Raw genomic sequence first — 22,187 nt, forward strand, 5'->3', positions numbered from 1 at the left:
ACTGCACCAAAGAAGGATAGTAGAGTTAAAACTTGCAATGACAATGCCCCACACACCTTTAATGTTAACAATAGCTAAATTTCATCAAGCAATGCCCTGTCACCATGACAGTTACAACACAATGATAATGGCTGTGTTTTCTCTAACCAGTTCTAGATCATGTATAATAAATATAATTTTTAATAATTGAGTAAATGAATCACAGTGGGGATGACAGCAAAGAAATGGTGAACAGAGATTTACACAAGAAAATGTGATGACTGAGGTCAGCTCAGGACTCCCCTGCCAGGCCCACAGGGCTCCTTTTTATCCAACTCACTTCTCCCTCCCCTTGGGAAGGATCCAAGTCTGTGGAAAACAGCCAAAGTACTGTTATGGAAACACCAAGTCCAAATAATGTACAAACATCTAAAGTGCTGAAAGCCACTTCTGTTATCCTCCATCAGCTGAGGGGTGGAGAGGGTTCCCAGAGCCACAGGCTTCTCCAAGAAGGATTAGATTGCATACAAAAAAGCCCTGGCTAAGAACTTGCTTCCTTGTCCTACAGCTGGTACCAGAACTCTCTCTAGTCTTCACTGGAAGAAAATGTCTATCCAGTAAGTATCTCTGAGAGAGCTTTTATCATGACTCTGTGATGATAAGTAGAGCATTTCAGGATATTCTAGAAAGATAGTACTGGGTTATGGCTTGCTTAAGACAGCGCTTGGGCCTAACTTCTTCCTGCAGTGAACAGAACATACAAAGTTCACATTTAGATGATGGTGAGATCTGTATGACTTGCAATGGGCCTGGAAGGCAGTTATGAACACAGATATGAATTTAATGTCTTGCCTCGTCATTTGCTACCTGTGTGGCTTTGGCAAATTACATATGCTTTTAAGTCTAAATTACTTAACTTTTAAAGGTTTTTCAAATCCAGAAGTGATGTCAAAATATGACTTACTCTACTGCATTGCTGAGAGATTTAAATGTTGTAGTACACTTTTTATAAAGTGTCTAATAATAAGTGCTTGATAAAATGTAGTTAGAATTAGAAGTTCTAGCAGGTTAGGACTGTGCTTTAAGAAGTTATAAAATGGAAGCAAAAACAAGACATCAATAGGCACACACAAGTACAGAACGTGAGTCTCTCGATCTTCCTCTTGAAAGTACTATAGCTCTTGAGGATTGGTTGAGACATGAGATGGTGGGAAAACTAATAGCATAATATGGTGAATAATAAACGGTGGGGCACCTGATCTGAATGCTGATCTCATTTTATGTGGATGAATGAGCCCATCAGTAGGTCAGCAGTGCCTCAGCTGCGTGTCTCTAGGCAGGTAGTTCTTGAAAAGAATCTTGTGTCACAATTCAGGAGTAGAAGTGAACACAGCCAGGTTAATTGATAAATTTTCAGAAACATGAAAAACTGCATGAAGTAGGATTTGGACAATATGGCCATTTTTATTTAAAGTGGCAATATTTTCTTTGACATGAAAGGAAGGAGCTGAGAAGCACCTCATAAAACTCTAAGTGGGCTGGGCTACAGGTGAACTGCAAGGAGTCCTTAAAACACCTTTCTCCAAAACAGAGGCACTACCTCTGACCCCTTGAAATACTCTGAGAATCACCCTGTGCTTCTTTCTCACAACCCCCACATTTCAGAATTGAACACCCTGCTGGTGGCTACAAGAAACTATTTGAAACTGTGGAGGAACTGTCCACACCACTAACAGCTCATGTCACAGGTTGGTCTCACTGATCTTAGCTTGCTTGTTGATTGTGTATTCTAAACTGGCACCATGTTGCATAGCCTAGGTTGGCGTAAACCATGACACCTTTCTTGCTTTATCCTCTGAGTACTAGGTTCAAACTATCATAGTCTGACTCTTCTGAAAGCTTTCTTTTCTGTCAAGATCATTTTTCTCAGGCTTCGTATTCATTTAGGTCTCTCAGTACAGGTTCTGTTTCTACAATGCAGGGAAGGGAGTATGGAGCTCATGTGTTGTTTTGTCTTCTACAATTTTTTACAAAGTAAAATAAAATAAACCTGTATATCAGACTAGTGTAACTAGTGAGTCTAGTGTAACTAGTGATCTAGTGTAACTAGTGATCTAGTGTAACTAGTGAGTCTAGTGTAACTAGTGAGTCTAGAGTAACTAGTGAGTCTAGTGTAACTAGTGATTCTAGTGTAACTAGTGAGTCTAGTGTAACTAGTGAGTCTAGTGTAACTAGTGATCTAGTGTAACTAGTGATCTAGTGTAACTAGTGAGTTTTGACCAACCCAACTACACATTGTCTTCTAACTTCCTCATGCCTGCTTTGACGCATGGCCATACATATACACAGAGTGAATGATTTTTAAAAAATTATAAGGATCTGAACCCAGGAGAAAAATGAAGAAAAAGATGGGGAGAAAATGAGATTTAAGACACCCAGGGCTTTGAGAATTGCTTCTGATGTTACTTTTGTTCAGGTTTTGATATTACAACTTGTCTCCTGCCAGGAGATAATAGCACAAACTTTTTTTTGCAGTTTCCTGGTTTTATCCTTATATTTATTATGCTTATAACATAAAATTTGATTAATACATTCATATATAGTTGTTTGCAGGGCAAGTGGAAAGTGCCACTAGAAAGGCATAAGAAGTCGTAAGGTTGAGGGAGCCCAGACCCCAGGGTCTCAGGGACTTTAGAAGTGAACCCACTCCCTACCTGTCTCTGTTCCTGCTCTGGAACACAAAACCACACATCCACCAAGAGAACCATGGGATGTCAGTCACATAATGTAGCACCTACCTCTTTCACCATGCAGGTAAAGCATCACTAATATTTCAAATTCAGCCAAGAGAAAACATTTACCCCCCACATCCCATCCCACTCCCCAAGGTTCATAACAGTCTCTGTCCACAGGGAATAAAGCGCACAAGTTATTTCTCCAAGGATCATCTAAGAGTGGGTGTCTTTACAGAGCTGTAACACTTGGGGAAGTGTTCTCTCTCCTGAAATATTCCACTGGATCTCAGGCTCTCGCTGCCTGCAGAGCCTCAAACCAGAGCAGTGGCAGCTCACACCACTGGGATTGCCCCATCACTGTGGCTGACCTGGGACCTGGGCTATGGTCCTCCCAAACCTCTTTACTTCTCTTCTAAGGCCTGTAACACTCCTGGCATTCGTAGGCTGGACAGAAGCCCGGTGGAATCTATTGGTCCCCAGCTCCATTATAAATCCTCAGTTTGTTGTAAATAGATGCCTGATGCACCAGAGGGAAGCGGGAAGACAGCACACCACAGTTGTTCTATAATTGAAAAGCAAGTATTTTTGACATCTATGACAGCTATTGAGGCAGAATATAGTTCAGGATAATTAATAAGAAACTGTCAGACCTTTCTTTCTTCTAAGAAACAGCCTACCCAACAACTAAATAATTGTAATTTGAGCTGCTAACTAGAGAACAACAAGATTCACAATGTCAAGATAGGGAACCTTGTAATATTTAGAAGCCAAAGATGGCTTTCTACATAGAAGGAAAAAGCTCCTGGTTCCCTTAGCTGACACAGGCAATCCTCGTTTCAGAAAAGGTTCACAGTTATAACAGAGTAAAACAAACAAAGGCATACATAAATAATATATTATTACCACTGTTATACTGATAAAGTATTTGTCAATTCTACTGTTAATTGACAAGTTTGATTCTTTATTCAAAAGATATGTATAGAAAAACACTAAGCTATGCAAAGATCACATCAACAGTAGTGACTCACATGGAATAAAAGTGAACCTAAAGAGAGGGAAGGAGGATCCACAGAAACCAAAACTAAGCATCTGTGGATAGATAGAGTAGATTTAAACCTTTTTAACCTAATCAAAAAAAGAAACCTAGCCATAGTTGTACTTGCCTCTGACACCAGTACTTTGGAAACAAGGATCCTGAAAATTGCAGGCAACCACACCTACTTGGAAGGTAGGGGAGTAGCACAAACTTTTAACCCCAGCACTCGGGAGACATAGGCAGACAACTTTCCATGAGTTTGAGCCCATTTTTATCTATAAAATGAGTGCCAGAACAGCCCAGGCCTCACAGAGAAATCCTGTTTTGAGAGACAAACACAAAACAAAACCATAAAATAAAATCATCTCCCCTCATTTACCTCTACTTTTATTTCCTCGGTGTAAATACATGATACTTAACTGAATTCCTTGAGAATAAAGAGGACACTTTGTTATCTTCAATAAGACACTGACTTGTTCAATGCTTACCATACAGGAAATGCCTTTTAAGTGTCTGTTCCATAAAAACCTTAAGAGAGCCTCCTGACAAGTGTCTGAGAGTTTTGCTTTGAGGTGGTGGTGTTATGCCTGTTACATCAGAAGCACTTGCAGATGACAGTGCTGTTGCATTCCTATTATCTCACCATCTGTGAATCCTATGAGTGTAATTTCTTCACTTTCTAAAGACTAACATTTATTTTGTGGGGATATTGCAAAGACTAAGGTAATTTAGAATGATTCATTCTGTACCAGACACCAAGTAAGCAATAGGTAGGAGCTACTGTTAATATCAACTCTGTCCAAAGACCTCATGTGACCCATGCTTTGTTGAGTATAACAAGATGCTATGTGAATGTCAGTGATTGGGCAAACCTTTCCTCTGCTTTCTGCTCTATAAAAGAGAAGGAGAGAAGTGAACACCCCTCAACTAGATGGTGGCGTTACAATCTAGGTTTAGCATCAAACATTAGCTTTCAATCAAAGCAAATATTGTTTTCTAGTTTTTATTTAATGTCTGCTTGATGGTTGAACTTAACATGTAGACAACAATCCATGTGTTTTAAAATAAAGACCTGGTAAGGATTGAGCAAGCATGTACTTTTCTAGGGATAAGAGGACTGACCAAGACTCATTGTGAAAGATGGAAGGCCCCAGTGGCAATCTTGGTGTCCTTCTAATTTTTGATAAGGAAACAAAAGCTCTTAGAGAAAGCAGGAGCATATTCTGCATCTGAATCCAGGTCCTGACATTCATCCCTGTACCTTATCTGCCACAAAGATTGAATTTCATAAAGGGTGCCCATTCACATCCCAAGATAAGTGGGAATTTTAGATTTTAAAAACTCAGCCAACATTCTTGCTGCTTCATTTAAAAGGTTCCTTGTAGATAGGTACAGTAGTGCACATCTTTAATTTCAGCATTCAAATCACAGACGTGGGAATGTGAGGCCAGCTTGGTCTGTTTAACTGAGTATAGACCATCAAAAACCCCTGTCTCAAAAAAAGGTTGTTTTTTTTTTAATCAACGCACCTAGTTTTAGTATTTTGACCCATGTTCCTAATGTCTATTCCTATACTTTTTAAACCACCAAATTGCATAAGAAAAACTAATGCTCTAGCTAGAGGTAAGCTGACAAATGACAAATAGACTGACACCTAGAAATCTAGTAAGTAGTACCACCTGATATCTCACTTTGCTGCAGGCAGGATTCCCCTCTGGCTCACTGGCAGTCTCCTTCGATGTGGGCCAGGGCTCTTTGAAGTTGGATCTGAGCCTTTTTATCACCTGTTTGATGGACAAGCCCTTTTGCACAAGTTTGACTTTAAGGAGGGCCATGTCACATACTACAGGAGGTAAGTCCTGTGTTCCATGACTGACCTCACCAGAGTAGAGCCTGCCTCAGTTCTCCTGTTTGAACTTTCACCTTCATGAACCCAGAGAAGAGCTCTAAATTCATTTCTTTCTTATTTCTTCATGGTCTAGCCAGGTTTGTATGTTTTCACAGTCACCTGAGAATGCTAAAATGAGATAATGGTGGTCAAGAGCTCAGAGCAAAACATGGCTGTCTTCAAATCCTGAATCCACCAGACACCATTTTGTCTTAACTGTTCACATCTGGCAGGAAATTATTGGCCTCTAATTATTTTATCATCTGTAAAATGAAAGAAATGGTAGAATCTACTCTATAGAATTTACCCATGGCTAAATGAGAATAAAATATATAACTCATAGTAATAATTCAGTAAACACAAAAGCTGCTATTACTGTTGTGATTATTAGACTACTGGGTTATCTAGGTTCCTTTCATTTTTTAAGTGTCAGAAAGTTCTGAGAAACCAGCTGGTAACATGGCTCAAAAGGTGAAGGTACATGCCATTAAGGCTTACATTAATTCAGTCCCCATATAATAGGAGAAAACTGCCTCCAGCAAGTTTTCCTCTCACCTCTGCATGCATTCCGTAGCTCCTGCATGAGTGCATGTGTGCGCACGTACACAATCACACACACACATACACACACACACACACACACACACACACACACACGTTTAAAAATTATAAGGACTGGGAAAGGGAAAGGGTTTCACAAAGGAGGGAGAGACAAAGTATGTCACAGAAACACTAGATAAAGGGGTGAGGAGAAGTAAGAGGAGAGACACAAAGAGAAAAAGAAAATTTTTAGTGAGTAGTTTGTGGAAAAAGTTGGAGCAATGACTCAGCAGCCAAAGGACCCAGGATACAATTCTAAGCACCACTGTAGCTGCTGCTCACAATTGTCTGCAACTCTAAACCAAGGGAATCCGATGCTCTTACTTGCCTCTGTGGGCAACAGGAACACATGTAGTACACAGACATATGTGTACGCAGAACACACACACATATAATATTAGTAGTAATAATTTTATTAATAGCAACAATAAATAGTTATTGCTGAAGTCATTATTCCAAGAAGCCCCCATAACAACACAGTAAATACCCTACTTAAATACTCAGGCCTGTTAGTGGTATGATGATCAAGAATTTCAAGCATTTTGAAAGGACTTTAAAGCAGGAGTAAGAGAAAACAGGGAATAGGATTTGAAGTGTGACAAAAGAGAGGCAGAGACTTCCAAGCATAAGTTTTTCTAAGAAAGCAATTTCAGATTTCAGACAAAGCTTTTGTTAACTTCTAAGGTATACTTTAATATACATTCCTCTTTATAAAAGTACAAAATCAAAGTTTTCTTCACCCTCCATATGGCAAGCAAGTAGCATTTTCCATGTGGTCTAGGAAGTAGCTCACAGATCAACCTGTGAAAGAGATAAAATTCAATAAAAACTAAATTTTAAAATATACAATATATTTTAAAATTTAAGAGAAACACAGTTCAAAGAGATGAAAGAAATATAATCCATCACACTGTGTCCTATAATGTGATGAGCTACATGTGTGAAATAGCCACGTGTTTTACTTTGTTTTCTATTTCTGTGATAAACATCATGACCAAGGGCAACTTGGGTAGGAAAGGTGTTTATTTAACCTTTACAGTTCATCACCAGGGGAAGACAAGTCAGGAGGGAATGAGGACATGGAGCACAGACCATGAAGAAATATTGAATATTGCCTAATCATTTATGTCTTCTTTTCTTCCTCCTCCTCCTCTTCTTCTCCTTCTCCTTCTCCTCCTCTTCCTCCTCCTCCTCCTCCCTCTACTCCTACTCCTACTCCTTCCCCTCCTTCCCTTCCTCCTCTCCCTCCTCCTTCCCCTCCTTCTTTCTATATCACCTTTCTTTAAAAAATGTTTTGGAAATATTATTTTATGTTTATGTTTGACTGCATGTATATCAGTGCACCACATTCATACAGTACCTGCAGAAACCAGAAGATGGTGATAAATCTCCTGGGAGTGGAGTTATAGATAGATGGTTGTAAGCCAAAAACATGGGTGCTGGGAATTGAATCCAAGTCCTCTGGAAGAGCAGCCAGTGATCTCAATGGCTGAGCCATCACCCCAGGCTTCAGCATGTTTTCTTATATCACCTACCCAGTGGTGGTACCATCCACAGTGGGCTGCTCTCTCCTGCATCAATCATTAATTTGTTAAACTGCTCCATGGACTTCCCTATAAGAAATCTGATAGAGGCATCTTTTCAATGAAAGTTTTCTTTCCCCCAAAGAATTCTAGTTCATGTCAGATTGACAAAAACTACACACCATGATATGGGACACTTACTTTTTCTAACTCTGGCCACTGTCACAATCACACATATCAACTAATTAACTTTCAGTGCCTCAGTTTCCCCATCAATCACTGTTATGTTTAGAAGACTCAGTTTAAGCTCTTTCCTTTTGGGGTCATTCCCAATAAAGGAAGCTGATGGTTCTCTCTATTTGGGGGGAGGGGTTTATGATTCCAAGTTGACGAAAACACACTGACTCCCAGCTTCATGTGTCTTGAACGGATAGCCTACTTGCATCCTTTTCCCATTTCTCAATGTTCTCCAGATTCATCCGCACTGATGCTTATGTTCGAGCAATGACTGAGAAGAGGATTGTCATAACAGAGTTTGGCACCTGTGCTTTTCCAGACCCCTGCAAGAATATATTTTCCAGGTTAATGAAACCAAACTGTGTTTTATATGAGTCCCTTTTTGTTCGTATAGTTTTGAAGTTACTGAACTGCAAAATTAATTTGCTTCTGCAGGTTTTTTTCTTACTTTCGAGGAGTAGAGGTTACTGACAATGCCCTTGTAAATATTTACCCAGTGGGAGAAGATTACTATGCATGCACAGAGACCAACTTTATCACAAAGATTAACCCAGAGACCTTGGAGACTATTAAGCAGGTATGACACTATGCTTAGGGGACATCACTCAAGCACAAAAATTGGGAACTTATAATGAAAACATTTGGATAAATTGACAGAAAAAACAGTTGAGGCAGATTAAATTTAACTTCTTACTGGTCCCCAACTATGAGATATTTAACATAGGATGGAATTTATTTTTTAATCTATGGCATTTAAAATACTTACATAGATGGGAGGAACCATTAAAACAACTTATATTTGTTCATTTGTACAACAAATATTTTCCGAGACCTTCCCATGTATTAAAACTTTTGTTAGATACAAGGGATATAACAATGAGTAACACAGCACCATCTCTGACACTTAAGGTATAATAGGCTAGCTTGGATCCAGTACATATCAGTCTTAAAAAAGACAGCCAGTAATACTGAAAACCACCCATTGGTGGTTCGACACAACTTTGTTGCACAAATTTGTCCCTTTTTATAGATACTTATTAGAAATAAAACTATATTTTAAATAAAATAATGTTGATCAAAATACTAGACAATGATACACTTCATAGTATTCATGAATATTACTTAAAATAGACACACAATCTCAACCAGCATGTATTAACATATGTTTGCAAAGAATTGTACTTGTCTTTAGTAAGCTTAACTTCTAGATGGGGAAATCAAAGAGGCAGGATTCAGAAAATGATAATTTTTTTTTAATTTTTATTGGATATTTTCTTTGTTTACATTTCAAATTTATCCCCTTTCCTGGTTTCCCCTCCAGAAGCCCATTATTCCATCCCTCTTCCCCCTGCTTCTAGGAGGGTGCTCCCCAACCCACGCACCTACTCTCTCCCTCCTCCCAGCCCTGACATTCCCCTGCACTGGGGCATCAAGCCTTCACAGGACCAAGGGCCTCTTCTCTCACTGATACCCAACAAAGCTATCCTTGGCTACATGTGCATCTGGAGGCACCAGTCACTCCATGTGTACTTTTTTGGTGGTGGTTTAGTCCCTGGGAGTTCTGGGGTATCTGGTTGGTTGATATTGTTATTCTTCCTATGGAGTTGCAAACCCTTTCATCTCCTTCAGTCCTTTCTCTAAATCCTCCACTGGGGACCCCGTTCTCAGTTCAATGGTTGGCTGCAAGCATTCACATTTGTATTTGTCAGGCTCTGGCAGAGCCTATCAGGTGACAGCTATATCAGACTCCGGTCAGCATGCACTTCTTGGCATCCATGATATTGACTGTGTTTAGTGACTGTATATGGGATGGATCCTCAGGTACAGCAGTCTCTGGATGGTCTTTTCTTCAGTCTCTGCTCCAAACATTGTCTCCATATTTCCTCCTGATGGTATTTTTGTTCCCCCTTCTAAAAAGGTCTGAGGTATCCACACTTTGGTCTTCCTCCTTCTTCAGCTTCATATGGTTTGTGAATTGTGTCTTGGGTATTCCTAGCTTTTGGGCTAATATCTACTTATCAGTGAGTGCATTCCATGTGTGTTCTTTTGTGATTGGGTTACCTCACTCAGAATGATATTTTCTAGTTCCATCTATTTGCCTATGAATTTCATGAAGCTATTGTTTTTAATAGCTGAGTAATATTCCATTGTATAGATGTACCACATTTTCTGTATCCATTCCTCTGTTGAAGGACATCTGGGTTCTTTCCAGCTATTATAAATAAGGCTGCCATGAACATAGTGGAGCATGTGTCCTTGTTGTATGTTGGAACATCTTTTGGGTATAAGCCCAGGAGTGGTATAGCTGGGCCCTCAGGTAGTACTATGTCCAATTTTCTGAGGAACCTCCAGAATGATTTCCACAGTGGTTGTACAAGCTTGCAATCCCACCAAAAATAAAAGAGTGCTCCTTTTTCTCCATATCCTTGCCAATATCTGCTGTCACTTGAGTTTTTGATCTTAGCCATTCTGACTGGTGTGAGGTGGAATCTCAGGGTTGTTTTGATTTGCATTTCCCTATGACTAAGGATGTTTAACATTTCTTTAGGTGCTATGCAGTCATTCGATATTCCTCAGTTGAGAAATCTTTATTTAGCTCTGTATCCCATTTTTAATATGGTTATTTGACTCTAGAATTTAACTTCTTGAGTTCTTTGTATATATTGGCTATTAGCCCTCTATCAGATGTAGGATTGGTAAAAATCTTTCCCAATCTGTTGGTTGCCATTTTGTCCTACTGACACTGACCTTTGCTTACAGAAGCTTTGCAATTTTATGAGGTCCCATTTGTCAATTCTTGATCTTAGATCATAAGCCTTTGGCATTCTGTTCAGGAAATTTTTCCCTGTGCCTATGTGTTTAAGACTCTTCCCCATTTTCTCTGTTTAGTTTGAGTGTATCTGGTTTTATGTGGAGGTCCTTGATCCACTTTGACTTGAGCTCTGTACATGGCAATAAAAATGGATCAATTTGCATTCTTCTACATGCTTACCACTAGTTGAACCAGCACCATTTCTTGAAAATGCTGTCTTTTTTCCACTGGATGGATAAATCTTTTAAGAAAATGTAAATCTAAGGAAAGTGGATACAAAAGTATGTCTGAAGGCAATTGTTTAGGGTGGAGAAAGATGAAATCAGAGTTTAAACTCTTGCATTTCATCTGAATTCATGTAACTTCGCTGAATTTGGTCAAAGAACATTCTAGATTGGGGAGAGGGTTGCATGGTCGAAGTCACAGAGGTGTGAAAATAAGAGACATTTTGGCAGAAACTGAGAATAATCTTTGTAGGCTAAACCTGCGATTTTCTGCAGAAGCTTTAGACAGAAGATGGCTACTTTATACAGGCTGTCCCATATACTAAAAAGGCTTGATGATCCTGACTTTGTCCACTAAATAGTAGAAATGTCATTGATCACTATGAAATTCAAAAATAACTCTGATATCTCGGGTATGGAATAATAACACTTTAAACTGAGAACTCGACATCTAGAAGTGTTGATGGTTTAAAGGGAAGTAGTGGGGCATAGTAGAGTGAAACTGAAAGCTGGAATACTAAGCTATAAATTTGAAATAAACTGCTTTTCTAATTGAAAGCTACTGAAAGTCTTTCCTCAAAGAAATTATTAAGGTGTTTACTTGGGAATGGGAAGCAATAAGGGCTAAATAGGGGACCAGTCATGGAATTCAGGACTATAAAGAACATTAATGTGATGTTTATTTCAAATAGTTAGAATAAAGGAGTTTAGATATTCTGCCATTAGTTTACAAACAACCTCAACATCAACCCACTATATTCAGTGTCCTACTCATAGTGTACAATTGAAACTGAAAGGACCCTCAAAATTCATCTTTCATTCCACAGGTTGATCTTTGCAACTATGTTTCCGTCAATGGTGCCACTGCTCATCCACATATTGAAAGTGATGGAACAGTTTATAACATTGGCAATTGCTTTGGGAAAAATTTCACAGTTGCCTACAACATTATTAAGATCCCTCCACTGAAAGCAGGTGAGGTTGTAATCTTCCCTCCAGTAGGGGAAAGTGGTATTCCTATCATTGAAAAAAAAAACAGTTGCTAGAAATATCAAATCTAGATCATAGTATCAAGATTACTCTTAATAAAACTTCCTTTCGTTCATATCCTACCAGGTGACTAATGTCCAGAAGCAGGACAGTAAACAATGATGGCTTCAAAATCCAGAAAGCAAGAAGCCAAGTTCTTTTCTACAATGTTTCAAGATCTAGTGCATATGTGTATTTAACTATTAATTTAATTATATCAAATATAAATTTGATAAATTTAAGTCTATTGAAGATTTATTGAGCCCTTATTCATATACCAAGCAAAATCTTGAGTTCCTCCTTATATGGAATGACTGAAAAATTTTGGGAGTGAGACCAATGACATTATTTAAGAAGTCATTCACATTATTTTCTCATCTGTGAACTTTAGTATGCCTAGTATTTATTGGACAGAGCTGTTGATATTATTCATCCATACTATAGTTCTAAGGAACTTTGCAATATCAAAGGGTACTTTGCCCACATTAAAGAACTGCTTTACCTTCTTGGACTTAAACCTGACCTCCACTTGCTGTAAAATGTGTCTCCCTGGGCACTTTTTCAAATTTGCTGCTATTTGGATTTTCCTACGTTAGTGTAACTTCACAATAAAGAGAAGTCATCAGAATGTGGGCAGATCTGGAAAACAATACTGGCCTCTTATGCAAGGACTATTTGGTGCTCCTGGAGTGGAGGAGAGCCCTCTTCTTGGAAGAGACTGAAACTGTTTCTAACTGTAAATGACAGGCTAAAGGAGTGGGGGAAGCCTATTGAAGAGAAGATATCCAGGCTTGGACCAATCAGAAAAGAGAGGGAGTACTAAGGGCCCCCGAAAAGCCTATAAAAAGTCCTACCCCAAACTGAAAATTGGATTCCAACCTCTGGAGTCTCTTCTATACCCTCAATAGGAGTATTTTGCAATTTAAAATTAAGTTTTGGGAGTTTGTTCTTTAATTCTATCTATGTCTGGTGCATCTTTTTTCCCATATCAACCCATAACATCCTTCCATTCCATCAGGTGTCCTCAGATCTGTACCTATTACTTTCTGTCTAAGACTTTCAGCTGCTGCTTTCTTGTCCTCCATCTCAATTCTCTAGCTCCCTGCTCTCCAACTGGCACTACATTTTCCTGAGTGAGTCTTCTTTCTAAGACATACAATTGTTTGTTATTACCCCAGAAGAAACTTGGTGGAACCCTTAGGTAACCACCTGTCACTTAAGACCCCCTTAACAACATGAAACTCTATTAGGATATCCCAATGACTAAGAAGATGAAAACAAGCTCTGAAAAAAATCCACATCTGAAAATGTATTTTTTTCTTATATAAGCTGTTTTGAATGTGTTGCATGAATTAGAATGAAGAAGAAGAAGAGGAGGGGGGGAGGAAAAGAGGAGGAGGAGGGGAGGGGGGAGGAGGAGGAGGAGGAGGAGGAGGAGGAGGAGGAGGATAAAGCCTTTAAAACCACTTTATTTCAGACAAGGAAGACCCAATAAACAAGTCAGAAGTTGTTGTGCAGTTCCCATGCAGTGATCGGTTCAAGCCATCTTATGTACACAGGTAATTTGAAAGACATCTTAAATTTAAAGATCTCCCTTTGCCTACCTTTGATACTAATCCTGATCTGAAAACTAAGTTTAAAGTCAATTAATTTCATGTAAGCATTGTAGATCTGAGTAGCTAAATATACTTTATGTACTACCCCCCTCCCTTTCATAACTGAGAACTAGACCTCCCATTCACAAGCTGTTGTGTTTCTGAACAGTTTTGGTCTGACTCCCAACTATATCGTTTTTGTGGAGACTCCAGTCAAAATTAACCTTTTCAAGTTTCTTTCTTCGTGGAGTCTTTGGGGAGCCAACTACATGGACTGTTTCGAGTCCAATGAAAGCATGGGGGTATGTCTGATTCATTTGTTACATTGTGATACTGAAGAAAGTATTTTATAATTTTTTTCCTTAAAATTTATCAAAACATTTCCTTACTTCTCCAGGTTTGGCTTCATGTTGCTGACAAAAAAAGAAGAAAATATTTCAATAACAAATACAGGACCTCCCCTTTCAATCTCTTCCATCATATCAATACTTATGAAGACAATGGGTTTCTGATTGTGGATCTCTGTTGCTGGAAAGGGTAAAGAAAGATGTTAAATAAGTGTCCCATTTCCAATTTCTTCTGGAAACTAAGTGCCTTAATAAATATGCAATCCCTTGTTGTTTAATGTGAATCACATATGAAAAGGGAAGTGGTAGAAATAGCAAAAAGTATAATGATAATGACCAGAGAGTTTAGAAAATCGAGACAGACTGACCATCAGAACTACAGTTAATACTGAAAACCAACTTAATCTGAGCCAGGCCTGAAAATGGAAACTTCTTGAGGTCTGTAAAGGCTGCGAACCCTCCCTCATTCTGAATAATAGAAACAGAAATGCTATTCTCAGGCTAGTCATTAAAAATGCATTGACTCCTAAAGACACAGAGCGGAGACAATGGGGCAGAACAAAGGATATGGAAAGCTGCTGTAACTGCAACATATGCATGAGGTAAGTCTCTTTATTCTCCCTCACTGAGTAGGAAGAGGAAATGACTCTGACATTATTTCTGTCAATAGCAGTCTGAGTTGTGGCCTAAGGAACAGCCAGACATAAGTGCTTTCAAAGTCATGAATCATCTCTGAAATTGGTTAGGTGTAATGGTGCATGCCTTAAATCCCAACATTCAGGAGGAAGAGGCAGGAAGATCTCAAATGCTAGGTCAGCTTGTGTTACATTAGACACTTTTTCATTACTTGTAATTGTGTTCATGTTTGACTTCTTGTTTTCACAGGTTTGAATTTGTTTATAATTACTTATATTTAGCTAATTTACGTGAGAATTGGGAAGAAGTAAAACGAAATGCTATGAAAGCTCCTCAGCCTGAAGTCAGGAGATACGTTCTTCCTTTGACAATTGACAAGGTAGCTTTCTTTACATGAGTTTTTCATCTCACTTGGAAACTGTACTGTTTAGACATATAATCCTGAAATTTCAGATCTGGGAGGAGTTTTTAAATATCATTATTAAACCTCTTATTTTACTAATGAGGAAACTGAAGCTCAAAAGAATGGTGTGATTTAGAAAAGGCGACTTCCACAAAGCCAAGTTATGTAGTTTTCTTGATTTCAAATTCTGTGGCCTTTTCATTCACAAAATCCCTTTGAAAGTATACTTCCTTAAAAACTACAGACCCAGTGATTCTCAGCATCCTTTGACAGTTGTGCAAATATCCCAAATAATTTTAAATTTTGGAGAAACGAAGGATCAGAAAGCAGGTCCTAAATCAATTAGACAGTTGGTGGATGTGTTAATAATATTCCTCTGAAAATTTGGTAACTGAAATAAAGACAGTAGGCACATTGGCAAGAGAAATAGCATTCAAAAGTATTAATATATAAATAAGAAGCTTAAAAATCATGAACTTCAAAGTTGAGGCTTAAATACTCTTTTGATAAAGTAAACATGAACATTATAGAAAAAGCATGATTGTCAAAGGAAACTAATAATGTGGAAAGTAGACGGGATTTGAAAAAAATGTCCTCTGGGTCCCAGATGTGTTTTCCTCTTTGATGTAAGGTGTAATAATCCTTTGGAAATTAACTATTTGAAGGTGACTGTGAGACTCTCCAACTAGACAATGTGACTTGAACAAGAAGCCACTCTGACCCTACTGTTACCAATCTAGAAAATACAATAGGAATTTACACTGCAGTGAATCTCCACTGCCATTAAGAAAGCCTTTTGAAAAGGACTTTGTGACTGAAAATAACAGCAGATCTAGAATCAGGAAACCTGGTTCTAATGAATATTTGGAGAGCTGTCTTTCTGAACCCCACACAACCATCTCTATCTCTAGATTTTTGTCTCTTCAGTGTTTCAGAATAACATCAGCAATATCCAGAATTTTTAGTGAAATAGAAATACCAGTCAAAGCCAAGAAAAACATATTTTTCTCATGTAAACACATGAACACACACCTTTTCTGTCTGTATGCTACCGGCTTGGACAAAAGGCATTGAAGCAGATACATTGAACTAAAGGCTTAAATCAGAGACAGTTGAAAACAAATATAGCTTAGAACTTGATCCTTTTGCCTTTAAGCATATATGCAAGCTGATAAAGAATAATAGTTGAGTTAAATTTGGCTCTTCAAATAGAAAAAAAAAGAGCTTTTGCTAAGACAATGAGTTTTATTTAAAAATATAAATAAAAAGCAAATGGACTTAACATAGAAGTATAACGGAGTCCTTAGGATGCTTCATTGAAAGCAGAGTAGAGGTGGGAGTTTGTAAGAATAGCTAGAAAGATGGATTGGAGTGAGAGAGATTATAAGGGGGCGTTCTTTACAAGCTCTGGATAACATATAATTGGTAAGAGATTATCGAGGGAGCTTGTATATGGTGTGTGTGTATGACATGGGTCCCTCTGGAAATGGCGTGGAGAACAGATGGGGTTATAGAGAATTCTAAAGCTTTTAGAATATAAATGCTCTTCAGAAATTTCAGTGCTCTTCCAATCCCATTCACTCCCTGCTATAGCTGGGCCTTTTATATTACAGTGTGGCCTGTTAGCATGATTTAAAAAGTGATAACTTCTCCTTTATCATGACTAGCTCCCAAATAAATGAGACAGAGACTACAAGATTTATTTAATCTAGCTTTATGGCACAATAGTTGAGCAGGATTAATCTATTTTAATCCTCAAAACTAAACTGGCCACCTCCCAGCCAAAATCCCAGAGGTACTTGCATTTAGTATTGACATGGCTCTCCCTGCTTCAGGTGTGTTCCCATGGTGTCTCCAGATCCTGCTTCTCATGGTGAATCCTCTCTTCCACTCTTCCTTTCCTCTAGCTGGGATTAGAAGTCCAGCCCTATTCTTTCCTTTGCTCAGCCACTGGCTGATTAGCTTTTATTGACAAATCAGAGAATAAATGGGGAGCAATTTATATACAACACTGAGACTGGAGACTCTCAGAATAAGCATTACAAAGCCATGTCTGAATGCAACCAGATATGGGGCAGAAAAATCAGCATTTGAATAATACCAGGATAATATTTACACAGCGTACAATAACATGATGTGTACAGCTGCCTACCCTGCTATCACTCCTGCTATAAATTTTCTTCCATTGAACAATGCCACTTAATATCCTTTACAACCTTGAAATACTCACTTTCCTGTCTCACTCAAGTCACCTTGCATGGTCAATAATTATGAACATCCTTGTAGATAATTATTCTTTATAAAACTTGTCAAAATCACACTGTAGTTCAATTAGATTATCTATCTTCTTCATATTTGTACCTCTGAATCTAAATTTATGTGTTGCAAACACACAGTAATATTTGTTGGTTCAATTTTAAATGTCTGACCACAAATTTTACTGCTTCATTTTCTAACTTCACATATTCTCTTACTTTGCTAGTTAAATATTCCTTATCTTCCTCTCCTCACTAAAATGAAATGAAATGAAAGTAATCAGAAAAGAATCAAAGATTCCTGCTGTCTTTGTCTACCACCCACCAGCATCTGTACCCATACCTTGAATATCAATCTTCCTAAGCAAAGCTAATCTTTCTCATCCTTGCACTTGATACATTGGTCCAGAAATCTCCCCCATCCTTCCTCCCTCCCAGATCTTCCTTGCTATTCTTAGAGAACCAAGTCCTCTCAACTCATTTTGCCTTAACAAGCTACTAGTACATATCTTTTTTTGGCTGAAAGGCTCTATGACTCAGTCATTGGCTCCTATAGTATCTTTTTATGCCCTCAGTGCTTTGACAGATTATTTTATAGTAGCCTGAATAATAATATCTCTTCCTGATTCTGAATCTCAAGGTTCAAGTTATCAACTGCTACCTGCAACTTTCAATGTAATAGTAAGCAACAAAACCTAAAAGTGAACCCAATCAAAAACTGTACCACCTGTAATAGTTTCAACAATTGTGAAATAATGCCAGTTTTTAATTGTTCAGATCAGACAACATGGTACTGGGCTTGCTGTCTCTCTCTAGGAAACTCTCAATTCCATCTGCCCTGTCTCACTGATTGCAGTGTTACCAGCCCAACTAGAATCATATTGTCTGCATTGGACTTCTATAAAACAAAGTGGTTTTTCTGAATCCAATCTTGCATTTTTACTCAAAACAAATACCCAGGTGTACATTCAACAAAGCAGAGGGATTTCTTTAAGAATAAATCACAGTGTCTTGCTTGTGATTTAAAATCCTTATACAGTTTCCCCTTGTTTATCCATAGTGAAAGCTCAGGTCCTCACTATAACCCATGTGCCTTACACAGTCTAAGCCCATTAGCTCTCCACAGAGTTCTATAATTACCACTGCACTGGTCCTCGGTGCTCTTGGAACATACTCAGTACCATTCTTCTAGATTAGGACAGTTTTTCCCTCCCTGATTTAGTGCATTACAGGTTTCTTCATCTAAGAGTTTTGTATCAAATCCTACTTTTACAAAGAGATTTACTCTGACCCCATATTAAAATTTCAACCCACAAATTCCTCAGGATTTGAATCCCTCTACTATTCTATTTTTATTTCTACATTCATGGTACACTGTAAACTTTATTAAGTGTATCTGCTAATCTCCAAATACTACATAAGCTTCTCTGCCCCTCAATAAGAGTATAAAATATGATCCAGAAGTGTTTTCCCATTATTTTCATGCAATCATCTAAGGCTGTGTGTGTGTGTGTGTGTGTGTGTGTGTGTGTGTGTACCATCACATGCATATGAGAGGAGATAAATGTCTTTTTAAAAATAAGGCCTAGTAGGTTTTTGGTTTAAAATATAACTCTATGTTTCTTGTTGGAAAATATGACTATATGTCATTTTTTATATCCTAGGTAGAAAATAATAAATACTTTTACTCTTAGGCAGATGGCATCTGTTGCTCTTCAGAAACTATAATTTAAAAAAAAAATCTACATTTTCATAGGGTCCTTCCTCAAACGCTTAATTTTCACTGAGAACAGCTTCATCTCACTAATGAAGAAATTGAGTCACTAATATCCTCTGTGACTTCCCTATGGGTATGGGGTCCTAACTCAGCTGCTGGTGAAGCAGACATTTTGTTAAGACTAGGATTGAGGCACGCCCTAGCTCTGTGACTTTGACATCGTACTTCATCTGAGGCTAAATTTCCTCATGTGTAAAATGGAAGAAAGACAGGACTTACCTGCTGTGAGAAACAAATCAATATGATCTATACCAAATAGCTTGCACAGTGCCTGGCATCTAAATAAAAACCTCTGCTACTGTTCATTAACATTGTCATGGTGTTGTTATATCAGTGTTCTGTATTCAGGTGGTCGATAAAGGCAAATATCAGACAGAGACTGACCAGTGGCTGTTTTTCCAGTCCTCTTTGATGGTGTGTGTTGGGTGTGATTATGATAGCTCTGTGTGATGTCAACACTTTCTTATTGCCTTTCCTTCATGTTCCCAGTCCTGTTTTCTTTTGCCTGAGTTTCCTTTTAGCATTGCATGTGTAGGGTTGTAGTCAGGTCTGAGCTGACATTTCCTCCATTGCTCTCTTCCCTGCTCATCCCCTACATGGGGCCATGTTGCCTTCTTTAACACTCAGAGCCTTCAGAAAACTCTGAATGGATGGAAGCAGGAAACCATCTCCATATTTCCAGGCTGTGGCTTGAGCCCCACAGTTTGGCTATCTCTGGTTTAGGTTCCAGTCTTACCAAGTCTTCAAAATTTCTGCTTTTCACTGTCACAGGGACACTCCCCCAGCTACACCTGCTTTTTCACAAGTCTAAGTATGCTAAGCATGCTAAGTAGTTCTATTATTATTATTTCCTCAACAGTCCTTTTTTTTTCCTGAGTTTTTTTTTTTGTTTTGTTTTTTTTTTTTTTTTTTTTTGGTTCTTTTTTTTTTCCGGAGCTGGGGACCGAACAGGGCCTCCTGCCTAGGCAAGCGCCTACCACTGAGCTAACCCCAACCCCCCTCTTCCTGAGTTTTAAAGTTCTGTTCTCATTTTTACCTGGAGTTAAGTTTCACCTTCAGATTGTTCTCAGGCTTTCTCTTCTTCTGACTCCATAAAACAGGCAGAAACTTTTCTCCACCTACTTGACATTGACATATTCTCTACCTTGTATGACGAGCCCATTGTAACGCCCTGTCCTTCCTACCCACAGGTGTCACCTATGTTCTCATTTACCCCACAATACTACAGAATTTTTTATTACAATGCTTTCATGTGGTTTCTTAAATGACACACACACACACACACACACACACACACACACACACACACACACACACACACACACACATATGCCACAAGGTCCATTTCCAAGTTTTTATAGCTGTCTCCCCAACACCTAATATAACCCATAATCTACAGGAGGTGCTCAGTAAGTGGTTGTGAAGTAACCAAATAACCAAGACTTTTTCAGTCATACCAATTGCATTTGTAATGCTGAATTTGTAGACAATTGGAGAATCCCTAAATATTATTTCCCCTCCTGGTACCTAGCATGGTGCCTAGCACACAAGTAAGTGATTAAGAAACTGACTTGCCTGACTGATTGGCTGCATGAAAGAATAGACATTTAGGACAGGGCAATGTCACATTCTGAAGTCTAAGACCATCATCGAGAATTTTAAAGTAATCAATATGGTTGTCACATTAGAGACAGACATTTAACCCTGAACAATATGTTTCCTGCAGGTTACTTATAACCTACCAGTATGTCATCTGAAAGACTTTCAAAACCAATGTATTAGCCAGCCTTCTTGTCTGGTCGTCGTTGTTGTTCCTTGTGCAGTGACCTCTGAAAAGAGGAGGCAAAGTTTGGGAAGTCTGCATTTACAGATACTTGAATTTCCTTCTCTTCTCACTGTGGTCTCTGTTATCTTCTTTCTTAGGCTGATACAGGCAGAAATTTAGTCACACTTCCCCATACAACTGCCACAGCCATTCTGTGCAGTGATGAGACCATATGGCTGGAACCTGAAGTCCTCTTTTCAGGGCCCCGTCAAGGTAAGATATCTAGAGAAAAGCTAAGAAGGGAATCAATGATCTACTTAAAGATATTGAATTTTCCTGTGCCTGTGTTCTGTTTTAAAGCCTTTGAATTTCCTCAAATCAATTACCAGAAATGTGGGGGGAAACCTTACACTTATGCATACGGACTTGGATTGAATCACTTTGTTCCAGACAAGGTAATAAAGCATCTTACTAACATCCAATAAATCTTTGAGTTATGTGCTAGTCAAGTAAAGCAGTTCATTAATTAACTAATTGCTTTTTCTTGGACATAAGCAGTTGTGTAAGCTGAATGTCAAAACTAAAGAAATCTGGATGTGGCAAGAACCGGATTCTTACCCATCTGAACCCATCTTTGTTTCTCAACCGGATGCTCTGGAAGAAGATGATGGTAATGGAAGCAATGAATGTGTCCGAACTTTCCTTTATGTTGAAATTCAGTGGGTTCACTATTAGGAAGGGGTTTGGGCTGATTATTCACTAACTTTCAAACGGTGGTTCTTAAACCGAATGGTATTGCACTGAAGAATTGAAATTTCTTTCCAAATGACTTTCATCACTGGTCAGGTCTTATAGGTTGCTATTAGAAAAAACAAAATGCAACCAACCAAAATGAAAACAAAAACCACAGTAAAGCACCTTCCGTGTCATAGTGAAGCTCTGAATGGAAGGGACGAGAAAGGGCATAACAGCAAGAATTCTATTTGCCTTTCTTTGCCAAAATGTATTTCTGAATAAGCAGATGGAGTTCTAAGAAAGGAAATAAAATATTGTAGAAGATCAGTGAATTTGCATGTCTGGGACTCTCGTGCTTGTTTGTTTGTTTTAGTAAGTTGAGGCTAAGCAAGAACCAAAGCCATAGCATATAATAAAGCAACTGTATTACATAGCATCGGTCTCAATTAAACATTAATTCTAGGGAGCCTAGAAGGCTAGATCAGTGGTAAAGAGCAGTGCCTTTTCTTGTTGAAGACAAGGTTCAATTCCCAGCACCCACGTTATAGCTCATAACCAGCTGTAACCAGCTTCAGGTGATCCAGAACCTTCTTTTGGCCTCTGTGGACACC

The 22,187-nt window shown here is 38.5% G+C and overlaps 1 protein-coding gene across 1 annotated transcript in view; it reads left to right on the plus strand.

Moving 5' to 3' along the window:
* Nucleotides 1–464: 464 nt before the first annotated feature.
* Nucleotides 465–22,187, plus strand: part of Rpe65 (retinoid isomerohydrolase RPE65) — a 61,373-nt gene continuing 39,650 nt past the window's right edge. Inside the window, exons 1-13 of the mRNA XM_032897084.1 lie at nucleotides 465–596; nucleotides 1,645–1,727; nucleotides 5,452–5,602; nucleotides 8,235–8,342; nucleotides 8,434–8,575; nucleotides 11,862–12,009; nucleotides 13,541–13,622; nucleotides 13,828–13,960; nucleotides 14,056–14,195; nucleotides 14,891–15,020; nucleotides 21,000–21,114; nucleotides 21,202–21,296; nucleotides 21,400–21,511. Coding sequence (XP_032752975.1) covers nucleotides 586–596; nucleotides 1,645–1,727; nucleotides 5,452–5,602; nucleotides 8,235–8,342; nucleotides 8,434–8,575; nucleotides 11,862–12,009; nucleotides 13,541–13,622; nucleotides 13,828–13,960; nucleotides 14,056–14,195; nucleotides 14,891–15,020; nucleotides 21,000–21,114; nucleotides 21,202–21,296; nucleotides 21,400–21,511 — 1,450 coding nt within the window. The 5' untranslated portion in view covers nucleotides 465–585. The remainder of the gene's footprint in view (nucleotides 597–1,644; nucleotides 1,728–5,451; nucleotides 5,603–8,234; nucleotides 8,343–8,433; nucleotides 8,576–11,861; nucleotides 12,010–13,540; nucleotides 13,623–13,827; nucleotides 13,961–14,055; nucleotides 14,196–14,890; nucleotides 15,021–20,999; nucleotides 21,115–21,201; nucleotides 21,297–21,399; nucleotides 21,512–22,187) is intronic.

Source organism: Rattus rattus, chromosome 3, assembly GCF_011064425.1.
Source record: "Rattus rattus isolate New Zealand chromosome 3, Rrattus_CSIRO_v1, whole genome shotgun sequence".
Lineage (NCBI taxonomy): Eukaryota > Metazoa > Chordata > Mammalia > Rodentia > Muridae > Rattus > Rattus rattus.